Source organism: Episyrphus balteatus, chromosome 2 (assembly GCF_945859705.1).
Source record: "Episyrphus balteatus chromosome 2, idEpiBalt1.1, whole genome shotgun sequence".
Classification (NCBI taxonomy): domain Eukaryota; kingdom Metazoa; phylum Arthropoda; class Insecta; order Diptera; family Syrphidae; genus Episyrphus; species Episyrphus balteatus.
In genome coordinates this window covers 10,709,667-10,729,919 of record NC_079135.1, presented here as the reverse complement: position 1 = coordinate 10,729,919, position 20,253 = coordinate 10,709,667, and the positions used below count along the sequence as shown (strand labels likewise).

General features: G+C 32.4%; 1 protein-coding gene across 1 annotated transcript in view; it reads left to right on the top strand.

The window, feature by feature from the left end:
* LOC129911313 (fringe glycosyltransferase) overlaps positions 1-7,312 on the top strand; it is a 129,333-nt gene extending 122,021 nt beyond the window's left edge. The window contains exons 6-7 of the mRNA XM_055989066.1: positions 6,336-6,516; positions 6,613-7,312. Coding sequence (XP_055845041.1) covers positions 6,336-6,516; positions 6,613-6,848 — 417 coding nt within the window. The 3' untranslated portion in view covers positions 6,849-7,312. The remainder of the gene's footprint in view (positions 1-6,335; positions 6,517-6,612) is intronic.
* Positions 7,313-20,253: the final 12,941 nt, after the last annotated feature.

The window sequence follows — 20,253 nt, the reverse complement described above, 5'->3', positions numbered from 1 at the left end:
TAACAGAAATCTTTAAATTTGAAGTGGTTTAGTTATTACCATTTAAATCTTTTGTAAGTTAAAAATAAGAACAACTAAATCCTCGATAATAATTCTATTCCACTGATTTTTCAGAAAGTTCTACCCATTTTTTGTTCGAAATTACCAATATTTCGGTAACCAATTCTAATTCTAATATTTTGGATGATTTTTTCTGACAAGAAAAAAATTTCAGCTGCTACCAATCATTTAGCTAGCACTTTCCTTTTACAGGACCAGCTACCAATTTTAAAATAGTACCTTCCAATCGGTACAATTCTTTGTCGTATTTTTCATTTATAATATTTTTTTGGAAGTTGCTGATTTTGTGATTTTTCAGGAGTCATTACCTAAAAAATGTTTGGTTAGGACTTTCAACTTTTTGGTACCAGTTGTCAGCTGGATCACTTATCGATTATTTGAAACCTTTCGTACTAGATAGGTAGGTTTTAGGTATTCGGAAAGTACCTATATAAATTTCTTTCGACGTGAACTATTTTAAAGTATGAATAACAACTTGAATATGTGGCAAAATATTTTCTCTGGAAAATAGAAGTCAATCTCTTTAAAAGCTTCTTTAACGATTCTGTAAAGCTTCTTTTAATTTTTAAAAATTTTCGATTTTTGAAAAAATTTAGAAGGCGAATCATAATTTCTTTATTTCTTCCATGATTTTACTGATATAGAATCAGCCGCCTTTAAAGCTATTGAATAGCGGAAACGTATACGAAATTTTTATTGCTTTAAAATAATAATTTTGATAATCTGACAAAATCTTATCTCTCGAAGACAGAAGTCTGAAATTGAACTTTTCAATGACTTTAATAAATAATTAATAATCGTCACAAGACAATGAATTAATTTTAAGTTCAAAATATGATGAAAAAATCGCCTATCTCATTCTTTTGACTGATTATGAACCAAGCTTCCTTAAAATTTCTATAAAGCTTCATCAAAGATTCTATACAATTTCTCTATGCAATTTTCACCCTTGATATTTTTTTTTTCTTTTATGACATTCTGAATATAGATCTGTGAAGAAAAAGAACTGTGTGAAACTTATTTTTTGTCCACCTTCTTTAATGATTCTGTTTAGCTTCTGTAAGACTTCTAAAAAAGTTATTTAATTCATTGATTTAGAACAGGATTCTTTTATTTTAAACTAAATTAAAAGTTTCTTTGTATGAAGCTTCTTTAACGATTGATTAAACTCCTTTAAGGATCCTATAAAACTTCTTTAAACCTGTTTGTTGATCTAAAATAAAGTTATCAGCGATAAATACTGTAAAAATGCTCTCTTGACCGATATCCTTATATTGCCTGCAGGTGTGGAAAGACTTAAACATCGGTAAATCTTCCCAAACACTCAATTAAACCAGTTCTCATTACAATATTTATTGCTCACTACTTGTGCCAGACTTCTGAATTTGATCTAAAACTTCCAATCTACTATACAGGGTGTCCCAAAAGTAATGGATCAAACGAAGTATGCTAATAGGGGATCTTAAGGGCTCTCAGAATTTGGTAACTTGTTCATCCCAAATCCTTACGGTTTTCGATTTAATGTAATTCTTGTGAAATTTCGAAAAATCTCGACTTTGCAACAGTATTTTGCTTCCTGCTGCCATTATTGATTTTTGTTTTTTACAATTCTTTTACTAAAACATTGACAAATAATTAGGAACAATTAATTAATCAAAATATTTTTTATTCCATAAGCCATTTCGATGCAAATTAACTAACAGTTTCAAGTTTTATAAAAAATAAATTTCTAACTTTTATTTGAGAGCAACACCGCAAAAAAAATTTCTATGGTGTGAGAATGGTTTATTATTTTAAAAAGTTGCCCTGTTATTGTAGTTTTCAAAAATGTATAAAAGTTTCCAAAGTTGCAGTTAGATCGCAAAATATTACAATTTGAATTCAACAAAACAGGGTTTCTCAGAGCAAAAAACAACCAAAACAAACACATTTTCTCGAACTGTTATTTGTTTATTTTTCTTTGAACAAAAGCCTCAATTTTTGTTTGTATTTTTGCTTTGAAAAACCCTGTTTTGTTGAATTCAAATTGTAATATTTTGCGATCTAACTGCAACTTTGGAAACTTTTATACATTTTTGAAAACTACAATAACAGGGCAACTTTTTAAAATAATAAACCATTCTCACACCATAGAAATTTTTTTTGCGGTGTTGCTCTCAAATAAAAGTTAGAAATTTATTTTTTATAAAACTTGAAACTGTTAGTTAATTTGCATCGAAATGGCTTATGGAATAAAAAATATTTTGATTAATTAATTGTTCCTAATTATTTGTCAATGTTTTAGTAAAAGAATTGTAAAAAACAAAAATCAATAATGGCAGCAGGAAGCAAAATACTGTTGCAAAGTCGAGATTTTTCGAAATTTCACAAGAATTACATTAAATCGAAAACCGTAAGGATTTGGGATGAACAAGTTACCAAATTCTGAGAGCCCTTAAGATCCCCTATTAGCATACTTCGTTTGATCCATTACTTTTGGGACACCCTGTATATTCACTGTTTCATCATAATTCAAAAATCAACTTATTAAACTTATCGCTTCTAGTTTCTACTGCCGCAAACTTAAATGTGCACACTTAATACTTCTTCTCTTTTATCATGCTAACTCAATCGAAGAGTATTTTTTTTTTTTTTAAACAAAACTAATAGCTTTTCTAGAAGTTATCTTGCTGCTCATGGTACAGTTGTTATGTCCTATAGACTGAACTTTTTTGATAGCATCTCTCAAACTCGGAACCATTAGTTTCGGATTACTTTGATTCTATGGCTGCAGCGCATGGTCTATGGAAATTCATTGAGCTCAACCATAATTTAAGTCCTCTCTTTTAGACCATATTCCCCCCAACTGAATGTTACTTATGGCAAAATCAATATATATTTCCTCTATATTCAGCGCGTTGCAAACATGCAATCACTTATAATATTCCTTTGGCTACCGATGGTAAACCGCTTACCGGTTATTATCCTCTTCTCATGATTTTTCGTTCAGCATCGAAGGATCTTTCGCTATTCTGTATGTAATTTTGAGGGGGAGAGAGATAAAGAGAGAGAAGGATCCCCTTAAATTGCACATTTTCCTTGACATGCTATTAATCTCCGTGTAACCGGTGATAATCCAAATCGAGTCATTAATAATTGATATGATCGAAGCAATCGTATGGTTATGATCAGCCGCGGCGGTTGTGGCCGGTAAAGAAAAAACGTTCCTGGTGTTTTGGTCTATAGAATTGCGGGCTTCATTATTCATTGCTCATTATATCGATGACTCCTTTGACGGACGACGACGATGGAAAAACATTTCCATCGTCGTTTCCACCTCCGCCTCCACTCTGTCATTTTGGTGATGACAAATGACAGTTCATACGTCAACTGTCATTTCATTTGATCTTTTCAATTAGTATAACGGCTGCCATCATCCACCATGTTTTATGCGCTTTGTGAGTCTTTCTTGTTTGCAGCGACCAACAGGTAGACCCGGACATGGCCCGTAAGTGCGTTAATCAAAAAAATAACCGTGTTTTGAAAACAAAGTGTCAGGTTGTGGTTTTTTCTTCTTTGCTGATGGAAAATTAAATATGTGTTCTTTTTTTTAAATTGAAAAAAAAGAGATTCATGTGCGGAACGATAAGTTTCCCCACTGACACCGACCACGACGACCCATTGTATTTGTGAAGTGAGCCTTCAGACGCATGCCGCGACCGGCTGGATGGCGTATATGTACGAGAGTAGGAAACCACGAACGTACGTCCTCTCGATAGGCCACTCTCTCATTATTGTGGTTCGATGATGTTCGTTCTTTCATTCTTCTTCTTCAGTTGAATATGAAAAATTGTTCTGATTGTCTGGGTGCTTGGGCCAATAACGTCCACAACACAATTTGACGGTTTGTTTTTCGCTTCAATTAATTTAAATGTACCACAAACAGCGTGTACCACAGACTCTCGCCGCTAAAGTTGTTGTTGTTATTATTGTGAGGTGAGTTAATAGTGAGTGATTGGTTATTTTGTTGTTGTTGTTTGTGTATGAACTTATTTCGACTCTGCTGTTGTTCATTTGTATGGTTTTTGTGGAATAAAAGAACTTTAATTACCCTGCAAAATAATATAAAATAAATTAATCAATTTTTGAAAAATAAACAGCAACAGGAGACAAGGGTTACATAACCAATTATAAAATTAATTAACGAATATTATTAATTTTAAGAGGTTACATTGAAAAAAAAAAATAATACAAAAAGTAGTAACACAAAGAGATGGAGTTTTTGTGCCCTTTATTATTAAAAAAAAATTACATAAATAAAATTCTAGTGAAATAAAAATGTAATAAGTTGTATAATATGTCAATCTCGATAAAATATTAATCGCTGAATATTTTTTTGAAAGCTAATTACAACTTTCGTTCGTTTAAGTAGTTGTGGAATGTATCACTTAACCGGTTTTTTTTTTACCAGTTTAAACGTTTCAGATGAAAATTTTTAAATTCATTAAATATTTTCAGTTGTTATAAGTTTTGAAACAAAATCACATTATAAGGTTAAAACGAATGTGGAACGTATAGGGATGTAAATTCCATAAGATTTCAGTGGAGCCAGTGGATACAAGATATAACAGAAAACGAAGTATTTACAAAGATTTATCATTTTGAAGTTACAAGAATTTTATTCTACAATTTTTAGGAACAAATATTAAATACGTTCCACACAACATTTCAAGGAATTTTTTTGTATTATTTGCTATTTTTGCTTATTTGCTATAATTGTATTGAAATACAGAATTAAATTAAAGAAACGAATGCGTTCCACAACTTGTTGATGACATTTTAGTAAAAAAGTTACAGTCCACAATTTTCGTATTGGAAGCATAGTACCTACATAAACTTAAAGTTTTTGAGGACTAATTTCTCAAACTCACACAATTTTTGCGAGGCCAATTGAAATACTTATGTTCCACATATTATATCTTGTAAGGTAGTTGCTAGTTTTTCCTTCTGCTTTCTTCTGTATTAGTTATTATCTGTGGAGCATAACGTTATTGATCCAATAAGATAGGTTGCGGAAAGTATTTATTTTGAATTTATGAAATAAAGCACAACAGCGTGAATTTTGAATGTTCACAAAATAAAATACAGACTCCTAACTATATTTGGTAACCGATTGAATAAAGTTTTTGTCAGTAAGATGGAAAAATGAATAGTTTCAGCAATTTTTTCATATATTTTGAATTTATTTTTGAGAAGAAGCTTTTAAAAGTTGCCTTACACGTTTTCCACTGATAAAAAATAATACGTTCTACAATGTCTACCCGACCATTTTTTCTCATATTTCCACATTTTGCATCTTAGGATTTCCAATCAAACTTTTTTGTATGAAGTAGATCTTATATTCCACAGTTCTTCGTATATTTTAATATGAATACGTTCCACAATATTTTTAACGCCAATGATTTTTAACATATTTCACATATTTTTGTATTAAATTTAAAAGAGTTAAAGGTTAAATTCCACTGTTTCCACTAATACACAAATACGTTCCACAATATCAAAGGAATAGTATACTATTCAAAAACTTTCCACAAATAAGATTAAAGTTCTTTTTGAAGCACTTTAGTATAAAATCATTCGTTTTCTCTTAAAAAGTATTTGAATACGTTCCAAAATTTAATTTTTATATTTTAATCGCAGTAAACAGGACCAATGTCAGTTTGGAAGATATTACCTTTTTATGTGTACTGTGCCTATATAGGTACTCGTATGAATATAATTAAATGTTGTGTGGAACGTATTAGCTTTTTATTTAACGAAAAAAGAATCAATGAATGCCAAACTATTTTAATATTTTAGTGCAAAGTGAAGCATTTAAAACACCTTCAGGGGCAAGATGACCAAGTAAAAATAAAACAGAAGATAATTGAAATATTTTCATATGAAACTCGTTTTATTAATGAAGGTACATTTCGAAAGTAACTTTGGAATCATTCGGCAATCTTGGTACTCGCGTCGATTCATTAATCACAATCAACTCTGCACTTGTTGCGGTGCCAAAATAAAAATTGTAATCTGGTATAATCTTCTGCACAATTAATCCTTCAGGCTGCCTACATTTTTCTGTTCTCTTTTTTTCTTTTTTCTTTTTGACAGAAAAGAAATATTACGTGCCCTTATTTCATCGTGTTTTTTGCCCTGAACAAAAAAATAAAATAAACAACATTTTTTTAATCAAAAAACTAAGTTTTAACACCCATTTTACTGATCCTTTTTTTGTGTTTTTTTTTTTACAGAAAAACTCATCCTTACCAACAAATAAGAAGATCACATTTTGGTTTGCAACTGGCGGTGCTGGCTTCTGTCTCAGCAGAGCGCTCACATTGAAAATGCTACCGATCGCCGGTGGAGGAAAGTTCATTAGTATCGGGGATAAGATACGATTCCCGGACGATGTTACAATGGGATTCATTATCGGTGAGTAGTTTGTCAGGTTTTACTTATTTTTTTTTGTCTGTCTTCATTTTTATTGATTTTTTATAAAAAATATTTTTTTTTTGTTTTTATTTCCAGAACACCTGCTAAAAGTCCCTCTTACAGTTGTGGACAATTTCCATTCGCATTTGGAACCAATGGAGTTTATCAGGCCAGATACTTTCCATGATCAGGTGTCGTTTAGTTATGCTCGCATGAAGAACGAGTGGAATGTTGTCAAGGTCGACGGGTTCGACTTGAAAACGGATCCAAAACGATTTTACTCGTTGCATTGTAATTTGTTTCCATATTTTAGTTTTTGTCGCCCAAGGTGATTAGTTTATGAATTAAAATAGAGACTATTACTTCCTGTACAGTGTGGATTGTAAAAAAAAATGTAAAAAAAATAGTATTTTTAACAAATTTTAAAAAATAATTAAGAAAAGATAAAAAACATACACAATTTATATAAAAAAAAATATTTACCTCCCTTTCTTATTGGTGCAGACTTTCAAGTCCTAATAATTCACACTGTATCCTTTTTGCTTCCTGGGTGCAACTATATTTATCGATTTTAACAAAAGAATTATATTTTTTTATTTCAAAAATGTATTATTAAATGTCACATTATTTTTAAAAACTTCTTGAAGTTCACTATATAAAAATATACAATACAAACTATAAAAAAATTGTTAAGATAAAAGTTAGTTAAAAACTAACAAAAAAAATATTTATCTGTGATTTAAAATTTTAAGATTTTGCTAAAATAAAAAATAAACACTAAATAAAATGTAAATAAATAAGATAAATTAATTTATAAAATATATTTGTTTTTCTCAATTTTTTTTTGTTATTTATGAGAAAAATATAAAAAATGATTAAAAATAACAACAACAAAATCTTGCCTTCCATTAAAAAAAAAAATAATAAGAAATATCCGTATTGCAATAAATTGCAATACATTTTTGTAAAAATTAAAATAAATAAATAGTTCTTCCACAAAAAAAAAAAAAAAAACTATTAAATAAATATCAATATATTTTTTATTAATTGTGCTTCCTTTTTGTTTATAGAAAATTTAAATAAATACACGTTTTTTTTTTTTGTAAATTTTATATGTATATTATCTAGTCTCTTTAAGAGAAGAAAAATGTTTTGTAAAAAATAATAATAAAATCAAATAAATACAAAAATAAAAATATCAAATTAAATCCTTGTGTAAAATAAAAATGTGTTGTATAGAATAAGTTTATTAGAATTTGTTGTAAATAAAATATAGTTTCTTTATGTGAATTTATATAAAAAAAAAGAAAGTGATGGAGTTATATTATTATTGTTATATTGATTAACTAAATACCCGAATAAGAAAATAAAAAAAAAAACATATTATTATTAAATGTTGTTGTTTTTATTTTAGATTGTACATAAATATGGTGAACACAGTAGGCGTTAAGAAAATAGGGAAGGGTTACCGATGAAGATACCGATGACCAAAATTTTTGAAGTTCTGAGTTATGATATGGGATGGAAAAACAGGGGCGGGTAAGGTGTTCCACATTCGTGTATAGCTGAAATCAGATATTGTCTGAAATAGGACTCGAAGGTAAACTAATGAGCATTCCAAGACGCATTTAAGCTCTTCCAAAACGCTTCCGAAACGCGTCCAAAACGCGTTCAAAACGCGTCCAAAACGCTTCCAAAACGCGTCCGAAACGCGTCCGAAACGTGTCCAAAACGTGTCCAATACAGAAACACGTCCGAAACGCTTCCAAAGCGCGTCAGAAACGCGTCCAAAACGCGTCTTATGCGCGTTTCAGTTTTGAATGCAACTAATATGATTTGTATTTAACGGCACCAAAGTTAGTTTCTAACCCAGCTTAATATTTCCATCTGTTTTGTATTGGCTTCTTTGAAAATTTTTTAAAGCAGTTAAACAAAAGAGCTGAGCAGCAAACTTGAATAATTTATGCCCAGTGATTATATTTTTAATCAACATCGACACCTATAACTATAAAATCTTGAATTATGTTGCACTGTCTCTAAAACAAAGATTAAGTTTAATTTCCGAAAATATTAAAAAGTGAAGAGATCATATGAGTATCTATAGATAAAAGAGCGTACTTCATATTTATCTCTGACACAATATTCAAGCAAAAACATCAATTTATCTTACATGTTTAGCTGAAAACTATCTTCTTTAAAATTCATAACACGCCATAGCCAAGATGGATTTACATGGCGCCAAAACGTCACTATACCACACAACTCACAGTAAACGTATCAGATTTGGATTTGAATTTTAATCTCCGGGAGTTGTTTTTTCTATTTTTCCATCACAAAGGGTATTCACTCGTGCTGTTAGTGGATAAACCTTCTGCAGTTACCCATAAAAAAAATGCACAAGACTACAAAAAAACCCACATATCCGCCCACAACAAACAAACTTTGCGTTCGCACTTTAAAGAATAATTTGCATAACGTCCACGTTCTCGCAACAAACAATGCGAGTGTTTTTTACCACACACTCTCGCACTGGAAAAAAGAAAAACCTCGAAAACAACGGAAAAGCAAAGCACACCAACAAGTCCTTATCTAAACTAATCCCCCCATAGCCCAAAAGGCATAAATTAATTCCAAAGGAAAACAAAACATAACTCCGCAAGCAACTTTGTATAGCAACTTCACCAAGAGAAGAACTCTCTCGCCTACACGTAGCGTACATATCCAACGGATGAAAGATTGTTTGTTTTCTTACTTTTTTTTTTCAGCTAGCTTTTGTTCCACATGTATAGTAACTTTGGAGATAATTCACTATAGTCCAGTCCAGTCCAGTCCAAAACTTGCAAGCCTAGCACGTAGATAAATCCAAATTCATCCAATCTGCTGAAATTGCTATTTTTACCAAAGTACTGAAACTCGCCAGAATGAGATTTTAGAACCGGGAAGGTATCTCAAAATCTGGGGGTTGTATAATGGTTAAGGTAAGTGTGTTGTGGATGACCAGAACCTGCTCCTAGATTTTTGGTTTACGAGTTCTAAAAATGGATTGGCTTGCGGCTGCCGATGACGATGACGTGACGCTGCAATAGAAATCAACCAGAGATCAACCTTATTTGGAGCATTCTGTGTGTAGGGCTGCCTTCCTATAGTCAAAATAGTTGTTTCATGGATTAATAAGAATCTAAGGCCTGTTTGCTTCAGGATCGTTAACTTTGCCTCGGTGGTTTTGACTTTGCATCTTCTCCTCCACCTCCACACAATTTGCAATATTCAGCTGCACATCACAATCATCAGCACACAAGATTACTATATCCTCCAGAGAGCTAGCGAGAGAGAATGGAAATTAAATGAGCTCATTGGCTTCGGGTGATTATATCGTTCAAGAGTGGACCAATAAAATCGAAACAGCCAACTATACTCTCTGCAAAGCCGCAAGACACACGCCAATTTGAATGAACGAGTACCTTTTGGTGTGCCATCGGCATAAGGAACATCGTCTCCGTCGTCTTTCGTCTCTCAATGCGGATTTCATTTGCATATTGAAATCGTTTAGGTTTTGTTAGACAAAGTGTAGGTTGTGTATAGGAAGTTTGCTTCATAAAAATAACAACATGGTGGCAGAATGAAACAAAATGTAGGTACAAGTACATGAGCTAGGACATGTGGTTTATAATAGCATGTTGTGTGTTTTTCTGATTTAAACAAGGCTTTCGAAATGATTGGAAAGTTTAAAACTCAATTTCTGACAAATATTATTGCCGAAGGTTGATGTTGTTTTAGTTGAAATGGGTTTGAAATGGTTATAACAACATCTGTCTGGGATTGTTTCGGTAAATGGAGGACTAAGACATTAAGAAGTAGACACGTTTGGGTTTTGTAATTGGTTTTCAATTGGAGTCTTATAAGATATCTGTACCTTCTGTTGACTTCTTTTCAAGAGGGCAAAATAGAAAATCGAAAACGAAAGTTTACATGCGCAAATTATACAAAGACATGCAGTTTTGTGCTTTTTTAATTCAAAAAACCATAGAACTTTCGCTTGACAAAATACAGAATTATGCATTTACGAAGAATTACTGCACACATTAAAACCTTTTCAGTCATATATAAGTCACTATGTATATTACAATAATGAAAAGAAACCACCAATTCTCCTTTATAAGGCTTTTCAAAAGAAAACAATCTTGACCGCCGCACCACAACTGCACCACCGCGCGCCGATTTGCGGAAAATTTCGGCGCACCACTGCCGCTCCACGACTGCACTACGTCCGCACCATTTAATTTTTTATGAAAAATTAGCCACACCATGATACATAATTTTGGATTATTGAAAAATAAAAAAAACTATCGACGATAAGGAGATTCGAACTCGGAGGACTCCAACGCTTTAACCACTCGACCACCAAGTCGTGTTTGTACGAACTAGCAATTTGTTACTTAAGTCAAAATATTTTTGAAAACCACTTAAACACTTGTATAAGTACGAGAAAAGAATTTTTTTCATTCAAAATGAAATAGTGCGGATGTGGTGCAGTCGTGGTGCGGCGGCGGTGGTACAGCGAATTTTGTTCATATTTTCAAAATAAAACAGTGCGGGCGTGGTGCAGCGGTGTTGCGGTGCAATAGAAATTTCTGATAATAGTGCGAACGTGGCGCAGCATATTGATGCGGCGGAATTCCATTTTTACTCGGGAAAGAAAACTCAAAAGTTTTGTTAAATTCATTGAAAAGTCACAATTCGCAACACTAAGTTCGTCTCTCAAAGTTTTGAATATTCTTTTAATAAATGAGTATATATTTAAGTTGAAAGATACTTTACTCTTTATTTTCTTCCAGCTCATTTAAAAGACTTCCCAGTTTGCCCTTTCCTTATAATTCAAAAACAACAAGTCCAAGATGAAACGTCCATTCGTAAGAAATCACTATAAAAAAAGTTTTATGATATTTCAAAAAGCTGTTACTCCATAACTTCCCTTTTTAAAGAAACACAAAAAAAAAAAAACTATCTCTTTCATAATTTAAATTCAATAGAATTCATAAAATCGACTTCATTTCCTCATTTGCAGTCCTCGCCACTTCCTCAAGTGACCATTTTCTGTTAGAAAAGAAAAAAAGAAGAAAAAAAAAACAAAAATAGTTTCAAATTTCATCAACCAAACTATCACTTTTCTGGTCCATCGAACAGCAATTTAATTTCCAATCAAGGACACAGGCTTTTGAAGTCCTTCTTTTTTTTTTCCTGTTTTCTTTTTTTCTTTTTGCTTGTTGTGTTTGCCTTCTTTTGGATCCCTGTGTCATTCTCTCCCTTGAGTTGGCTCACAACTTTTGGTTGAAAAATCAGGGACAACAAAAGTTTCTTTAGCAAAAAAATGAGAAGAACGAAAAAAATATCCTCAAAAGAGAGTATAGAAAGAACTTAAAAATAATCACCATCCAACTTTGTTGTCACCAGATGGACCAAATTTCTAAAAGGGAACCTCCACCACACACACACACATAGAATCCCCAGAATTTGAAACCCCAGACTTGAAATAATTTTATATCACCACTTTAGGACCAAGACTAAAAAGAGAATGCGTTGGAGGAGACCCAAAATGAGATTGGATGACATAATCTTGACTGTTTTGTGCTTGAAAATGTATCTAACTCTCCACTCACCATCGATTCGGTGCGGTGCAAAGCAAAATGAAAACGATGAATCTACTATGCCTTGGTCCGCCACAGTACCACACTAAAACCACCACCGCACCGGTAGAAACTTGATAGCGTACTTAAAATTGGAACCATTATGTGGTTCCAAAGTGGTTCCGGTTAGTGAGCAAGCGAGCGAATCATGTTTTGTGTCTCAGCTAAAATGTAGTTAATTTGAATCAGCTTATAGAATTAATTCCAAGCGATTTGAGCGACACAATAAAAGAGCCCTTTGGTTTTTTTTTTTTTGTGTTTAGAGTGTCGATGAAGGTCTTGGGAAGAAAAATGGAGAAATGGAGGATATTTTTATTTTTAAAATACCAAAAAAATAAAAAACAAGCAATTGCATATTGTTAGTTTTTTGACACTTCAAGTATGTGAAAGTAAATATGAGAAGATGAAATTCCTCTAACTGAAAAATAATTAAATTATTCGGTAAAAAATTGATTTCTTGAATTTAAGAAAATTTTTTGTGAAGTGAATCATTCACATTAGCGTATTGGGATAATTCAAGGATCTCTATAATTTAGAAGACAATAAAAAACCATACATTAAATTTTCGATACCCGAGTAAAAATAGAAATTGAATTTTTAAAGAAAAAAATAAAAAGATCTTGACCGCCGTACCACAGCTGCACCACTGCCGTTTGGCTGAAAATTTCGGTGCACCACCGCCGCACCATTTCATTTTGTATGAAAAATTCGCTGCACCATGATACATAATTTTGGATTGTTGAAAAATAAAAAAAAAAAAACTACCGACAAGAAGGAGATTCGACAAGAAGGAGATTCGAACCCGAGTATCCAAAGCACTTTCAATTAGAAGTCCAACGCCTTGACCACTCGACCACCAAGTTATGTTTGTACAAACTGGCAACTTGTTGCTTAAGTCAAAATAACTTTGAAGACGACTTACACCTTTGATCATGGTGCAGACGTGGTGCTGTGGCTTAGAATTTTTGTTTTAAATGGTGCAGACGTGGTGCCGCGCAATAGAAATGTGATCATGGTAGACCTTTAGTTATAAGATCCTGATGCACCACAAGTGCGAAATGTGCAAAGTGTAGTTTCGACAAGTCTGAAATGTGAGACAAGTGCGAAATGTATGACACGTGTCACAAGTGCAACAAGCGAAACAAGTCGCTTTTGTGAGTCTTGCCCATTTTGCGTCTTTCTTTGTTCTTCAAACTGCTTGGAGCTGTTTTTTAAGGAAACCAAACTTTTGCAAATTAAAGATTTTCTGGCTGAAAATTATGGGAATTGTTATGTTTGAAGACTGAATATTTTGCTTCATTTAAAAAACTCCAGCTCATATTTGGATATGAGCTCAAAACACCACTGTTTTTGTATATGAAAATAAGTAACAAAAGGAATCAGTTTCACGCCAATAAATTCCTGAAACACACACAAGAAAAAAAAAATTCTTTTGAAAAACTACAATCTCCTAAAAGATCCTCAAAAATGATTTTAACAAAAATGATTTAGTGTAATCCTTTCATTTTATATCTCAACACGTGACGCCTGAATTTGACGAATTTGAAACACTTTGTCTTCCATATCATCTGAAAATGCTTTCATTCTTGTCACGTTTCATGAATACGAACGAGAGAAAGATCCTTATATCCGTTTCCTGGCATCATCCACACACAATGACATCATTTAACGCTTTCATTTCTATCAAATTTTATATCCCTTTTCATTTGAATGTTTTTGTAAGTATGAGTGTGAGTGTGTTTGGTTGCGTGTATAAACCGTTTTCTACTGAATTGAATAGTCTTCTATTCTCCATTTTGAATTTGTTTTTTTTTTTTTTTGCTTCTCTTCATATATCATGACATCTTTCATCAGCAGCTTAGTATTACGCGCGTTCTATTATAACGTTTGTAACAATTAGAACTGAAATTTGTATTATGCACGAACACAAAGCGAAAACCAATTGTGCGATTACAATCTTTGTGTTCTCATTCATCTGTATACTGAGCTGTGATTCATTAAGCCTAAGAAAATTAAAAAAAAAAAATGTATCCATTAAATACTCTCCCGCGATGGATGTTGGAGCTTCTTCTTCGTGTGATGTATATTTCTATCGCCACCACCAACAAACAGTGAACCAAATACTCGACAAAAATTGGAATAAATAATATGTAGAAAACCGGAAAAAAGCCATCAAAGGTCCTTGGAATGTTTTAAGTCTAAAATTTAGTCTTTATTTCTTTAAAATCGGAATTGCAAGCAAAAACATAAAAACTTAACCAAAAAGTGGGCGTGGCTTTGGGCGTTTTCCTCAGTTTTTACTTATTAGCAAGAAATATTGACTGCTTACATTGAATTTAAGAGGAAAGCTTAGAAAGTTTTTTATTTATTAAAAAACAAATTGTGCAGTTTTATTTCAAGTTTAAACCTATAATTCCCCACTGTACTTCCTTCTTCGCTATTGAAATACTGCTTCGTAACGATATCTAATGGTTCGTTGTTGTATTTTTTTTTTGTCTTCGTTGTACCTACTTTTTCTTTTAGATACATTTATTATTTCGGAGATTTTTTTTTTCAATCAATAATCTTTGGAGCATGATAAAGGCTTGTTGAAAGTAATTAACATTACATACTGTTATCGCCCCCTCATACACTAATTTATGATCTTTTCTTATTTTTTAATTGCTTTTCTTCCAATACATTATTTTGTATTCTTTGATTGAAAAATTGAATTGAAAATATTTGATCTTTAATCGATTGTCGAGATTTATTTATTTTTTTTTTATTTTTGGTTTCTTTTGGGATAGTGATGAGATGGTGCGAATGAACTTTGGTAAGTCTTTGAATGAAAACCTTTAATAAATTTTATAAGCCGATATAGGTACACAAAGGATGTGGTGAGTTTATAGGTTTTTGGTTATGGAATCAATATTCGGAAATATGATTGACGGTTTGAAAACACCTACAGATAATATTTTTTTTTGTTTTCTACTTTGGGTTTTGTGTTCTGATTAATCTGAGAACAGCCCATAAGCAGAGAAAATTGATAATAGACTTTTATAAAACTAGAAGTGGACTAATTTGAATTTATTGTGAGAAAATTAAAGATTTTTTAATTTAAACAAATGAGATGATAGAGGTTAAGATATTTCAAAATCATCGATATTAGAAGAGAATTTGGAAATAATTGTGGGGTTTAAATTGGATATATTTTGTTGTTTAAAAAAAACTTAATCGAGAGGTTTGAAAGAATTTTGGAAAGAAATTTCAGTATGATCGTTTCCAACTTGTAATTTATTAAACCTAACTGTTTAATGTAGCATTATGTATTATTTCATTAAATAAGGAGGCTTGGAGTCACAATTTTTGTATGTGCGAAATTTAAGTTTTCAAAATTTTGTATATCGTAAATCCTTATTTTAAAATTCTGTATATATTCCAAAGTTCTGTAAAAGGACATTTTGGAATAAGTTATACAGCTGAATCCGAATTTTTTAGTCCGATTGGCCTGGTCACCCTCCATTATTAAATTAAATTAAAAAATTAAAATTTGAGCAGAATGCAAAAAACTAAAAAAAGGGCATTTTTTTGAGTTTTTTCGTTTTGTTTTTTTTTTTTGAATTAGGTATTATTATACCTTTTAGTCTTTAAAAAAATTTTAAACAGTCTGATCAAAATAAAAAAAAAAGACACGAAAGATTTATGAAAAATCATGATTTCATACGATTCGAAGATATCCTCTTAGGTTTAACACAACGAAAGTGATAGTAAGCCTCAGAAATACAACTGAGGATTTAATTTGTCAAAAAAACAAAATCTTTGAATCATGGTCTCCTAAATACCAAACCACCAGCTTAAGCACACAAAATTGAAAGGTTCAACTTGATTACTTTTACTTCACTCACTTTTGCCCCAACACAGACTTCAGATCTATGTCCAAGAGTATTTTTTGATACCAAAATCAAACAAAAAAAAAAGAAAAACAATTTAATTTTAAATACCCAACCCAATTAAATGTCCGCCCAAACACTAAATCCGCAACTAAAAAGGCCGACAGTTTGATGATGAAAATCCCACAGAAAGATGACATCGGTCGGAGACGACCAAAAGAACATCATACCTATACTTGCCCCCCAAAAAAGGGCGACAGAGAAAGAAAGAAAGAAAGACTGAGAAGAGATAGCTACAGGTTGTAAGCACATAAAACGTTGACACTTTCAATTAGAATTCAACAAGTAGTGAGCCTCCTCCTCCTCTGATTCCCTCGGTACCCTGTCAACTTCCCCTAACAACAACAAAAAATCTGTTGCGTGCAAACGATGCTGATGGCATTGGCAATGATGACGATGATGACGAAAATCCCTGAATCGAATTTCCACAGCACGTTATCCACATCACCTTATCAAGTGTCAAATTGTATTTTTTTCGATTTTGATTTTTTTGTTGTTGTTTTGTTGGGTTGTTGTCTCGAATCACAGTGTGCCGGTCGTGGATCCTTAATCCTAACACATTAAACCAACCGCGGATGAAATGTGTCGTGTTCTTATTAAGACCGAACAGCAACACAGAGAGCCAAACCATCTAACATTCACTTGTGGTATTTTAGGAGTCACAAGGGGGAAAGGGATTAAGGAATAGTAAGAGTGTTACGCGGAGACATCAATCAAAAGCTGATGGCACGAATTGGAGAAACGGGCGAGGCGTTGCAATGTCGAAAAGGTAAAATTCAATTGTGGCCCTAAATCGCGAAACTATAAGGAACACAAAATCCAAAACGTATAAACGGTTTACAGAGGGAACCCTATAAACACCTAACAGACACATACTCCATTTGAAATGAAGGATTGACAGCGGAACTGAGTGCTAATGCGCTGCCGCTCAAACGATGAATCCTTTTTAGATGCAACGCTTTTGATGGTGGCTGCGGAGTGCGATGCATGTCGGCACGATAAGCTTCCGACACGAGCTGCCAGCAGAACTTCCATCATAATTAAGCGAAATTTATAATTAGTTGAATATGTTGATGGAAGTGTCTGGTTTTTTGTCGCTTAAAGAATTGCAAAATACATTAGCGATCCATTTTGGAATGTTTTTGATTTGTTTCACCATCAGTTTTTTTGTGAGGTGGTTAAAACATTTTAAAACATAAAATTAAAATGTAATGCGAGAGATGGATTGGATTTTAGAAAAAACCGACTCAGCTTGCATCGGTTTGATAAAATTATAGAACTAAAATTCTAACAATGACTAGATTCATTGGAATAAAATAGAAACGATCGATGGTCAAAATTATAAAAAAAAGTAATTTGAAACCATTGAAAGTGCCCAACTTATTTCTAAAAAGAGGCTTTCAAATTCATCTAAAGGTACACAGAAAAAAAATAACGCCAGGGATAATTTTACTTCTATTATAACTAAATATAAAGTAAATAGTTGAATAAACCAGAAAATAGTTGAATATACTAGAAATAAAGTTAAATACATGAGAACTAAAGTTATTATTGCGTTTTTTTCTCTCTCTGTAATCAGCAAATAACGAGAGGTAAACAACAAAAGACAAACACAAATAAAAATATAACTATTTGTGCTGGATTTTTTCTGTCACTTATAATTCACGTGTGGTTCTTTCAATAGTCAAATATAAACAAGGCACCTAGTAAAATCCAATTCAAATCGAGTATACGAAGAACTTTTGCAATTTTTAAAGGACTAAGGATCCAAGAAGTGAGTTTCTAGTTCTAAGAGAGTTAAAGTTAGTCAGATTGTGATTTTATAGAGATAAGAGAATTTTAATTGAAATTGTGATCAACAAATTGTGATTGTGATTTTATAGTGACGTTTGCTACCTCAGGCTGTAGTTTTGTAGTAGATTCTGCTATCTAAGCCCAGTAAATAAACTATCAGTGAGCACTGAGCACAATACACCTAATGAACGTCATTAGCAATCAGTCGTCAACGGTATCTTCCGCCCAGACTAAAATAAAATCAACAGCTGTACTAACTAGATTAAAAATGACAACTACCGCACGGTCACATCCATATCACAGTTCACATGTTCTTGCAAATTTGATATTGTGTTCTAATTTATAATTTTGTTGACGATTTTACTCTTTATTCTCAAGATTCACATTCACTAATGGTATTAATAATATACAGATCTTAATTTGAAAATTATCATTACCAAGTTTATTTTAGTAACCTGACTTTCTGTATCTTTGTTGATCACAATTTCAATTAAAATTTTTGTTTCCTTTTTGCTATGTCAAGGCTAGATCAAAATGTATGTAGAAAATTGGCTCTACGTGCTTCCTTGGATATTGTAACTTGCGAGTTTTCAGACACTTGACTCCTTCAGAGTCACTCCCTGCTCAATTAGAAATGATAATACTCAAAAATGAGAAGTTGCTAAGAAATTGTAAAACACTGGTAATTTCGAAAAGACGATTAGAGCTCCTCAGTAACTATGAAAATCATAATTTCGGAATTTTTACGCATAGCTATTTTTGTTTCTAAATTTATGGATAAGAAAGTGAAAGAAGAATTGCTTCGAAAAGCAAAGAATTTTGTTTAAGTTCAAGCTTTTAAATAAAACCAATCTATGCAAGTTGTGTAGCTACTTCCTCAAAGAGTGTTCATCCTTTAATCCAAAAATTCAATACCAACATACCGCACAATCGTTATGTGTGTCAACTCAAATCACTTCCAATTCATTTGCTTGCCATCTCAATAAATTGTTCGTTGCAACAATGAACAGCAACACAAACGCCGCCGCAAATATAAAAATAACAAAAAATGCGTGCCAAAGGGGAACAGTGATGATGGCTGGACTGGTTGCTGTTATATTGGAGACTGGATTGTCCAATGTCCGCAACGACGACCTGATGGCAGAGTGGACAGCATTGGATTCTATTTCAACTTCAACAATATATTGAAGGCTTCAATGGATATGACCATGTTTCACAGTTCAATAGAACTCACTTCACTTCAGTCGCGTATTCTCTGTGTCTGTTGTATAGTGGTGAAGTGGTTCTTGTTGTGAGGATGTCCCTTTGCATTTGTCGCCTCAGCGAACGCTGCTGGACTGTGGGCATAATCAAATTTTGGTTGCGGGTTAGTTATGGATTTGCTTCGATGGAATCATCAAAAAAGGGATATACACTGCGCCGTCGCTATATTACCGCCTTAAGGTTTGTTTTTTCCGGTATTTGATTTTTATTCATTTTTAGTTGAAATAAAATTTTATTTGCATTTGAATTTTTTTTGAAAAAATTCATCAGGATGTATTCCTCACTTCCTTAAAGTCGGTGCAATGTACTTTTAAGTTACAACATTTTTATACCATTTGGGGACATCTTTTACTCTCAACAAAAAAAAAAGGAAAAAAGTAGGAAGAAAAACGCCTTGTCTGCGGTCTTTGTGTCCTGATTGTGTGTCACTTTTTTATGCTTGACAATGATGGATGAAGATTTCGGTGCATTCCTGGTGGCTATATGGAAATTCCCTTTTTTACAAAAGATACCCTTCAAGTTGAATGGAGAAGACATTACAAGTCCCTAGATATATATTTTTCTACATAAAAGAAGAGATATGGAACACATTTTTGGTAGAAAAAAAGGACTTCTCCCCAAAATGGCAATGACAAAATGCAGGAATTCATTTCGGTCTCGTGCATATTATATAGAGTTTGTCTTCATCGTGTCGTGTTGACAAAAATGAATTTATAAATTTAATTATGTCACTCTGGTGGTGGGATATGGAGATTTTTGATGGTTTCACTTAAGACTTTGAGAATGGTTTTATGCTAGATTGGAGGGGACAAAGTTTTGGATTTTATATTTTAAGAAGGAAATTGTTGGGATTTTTTAAAGGAAAAATGTTTCTTTTAACAAGATTTAATGTAAATTCAAGTGAAGAAATAATGATGCTCATAGCAAACTTCAATATTGATATATGAAGAAATATACCTTCTTGATTTCTTGGACGGATCCAATCATACTTTCTTTGCAAATCCTAGTTTTGATAATCAACCCACTCAACAAGATTCCACGGGGAAAACTCGGGTATTAATTTGTAT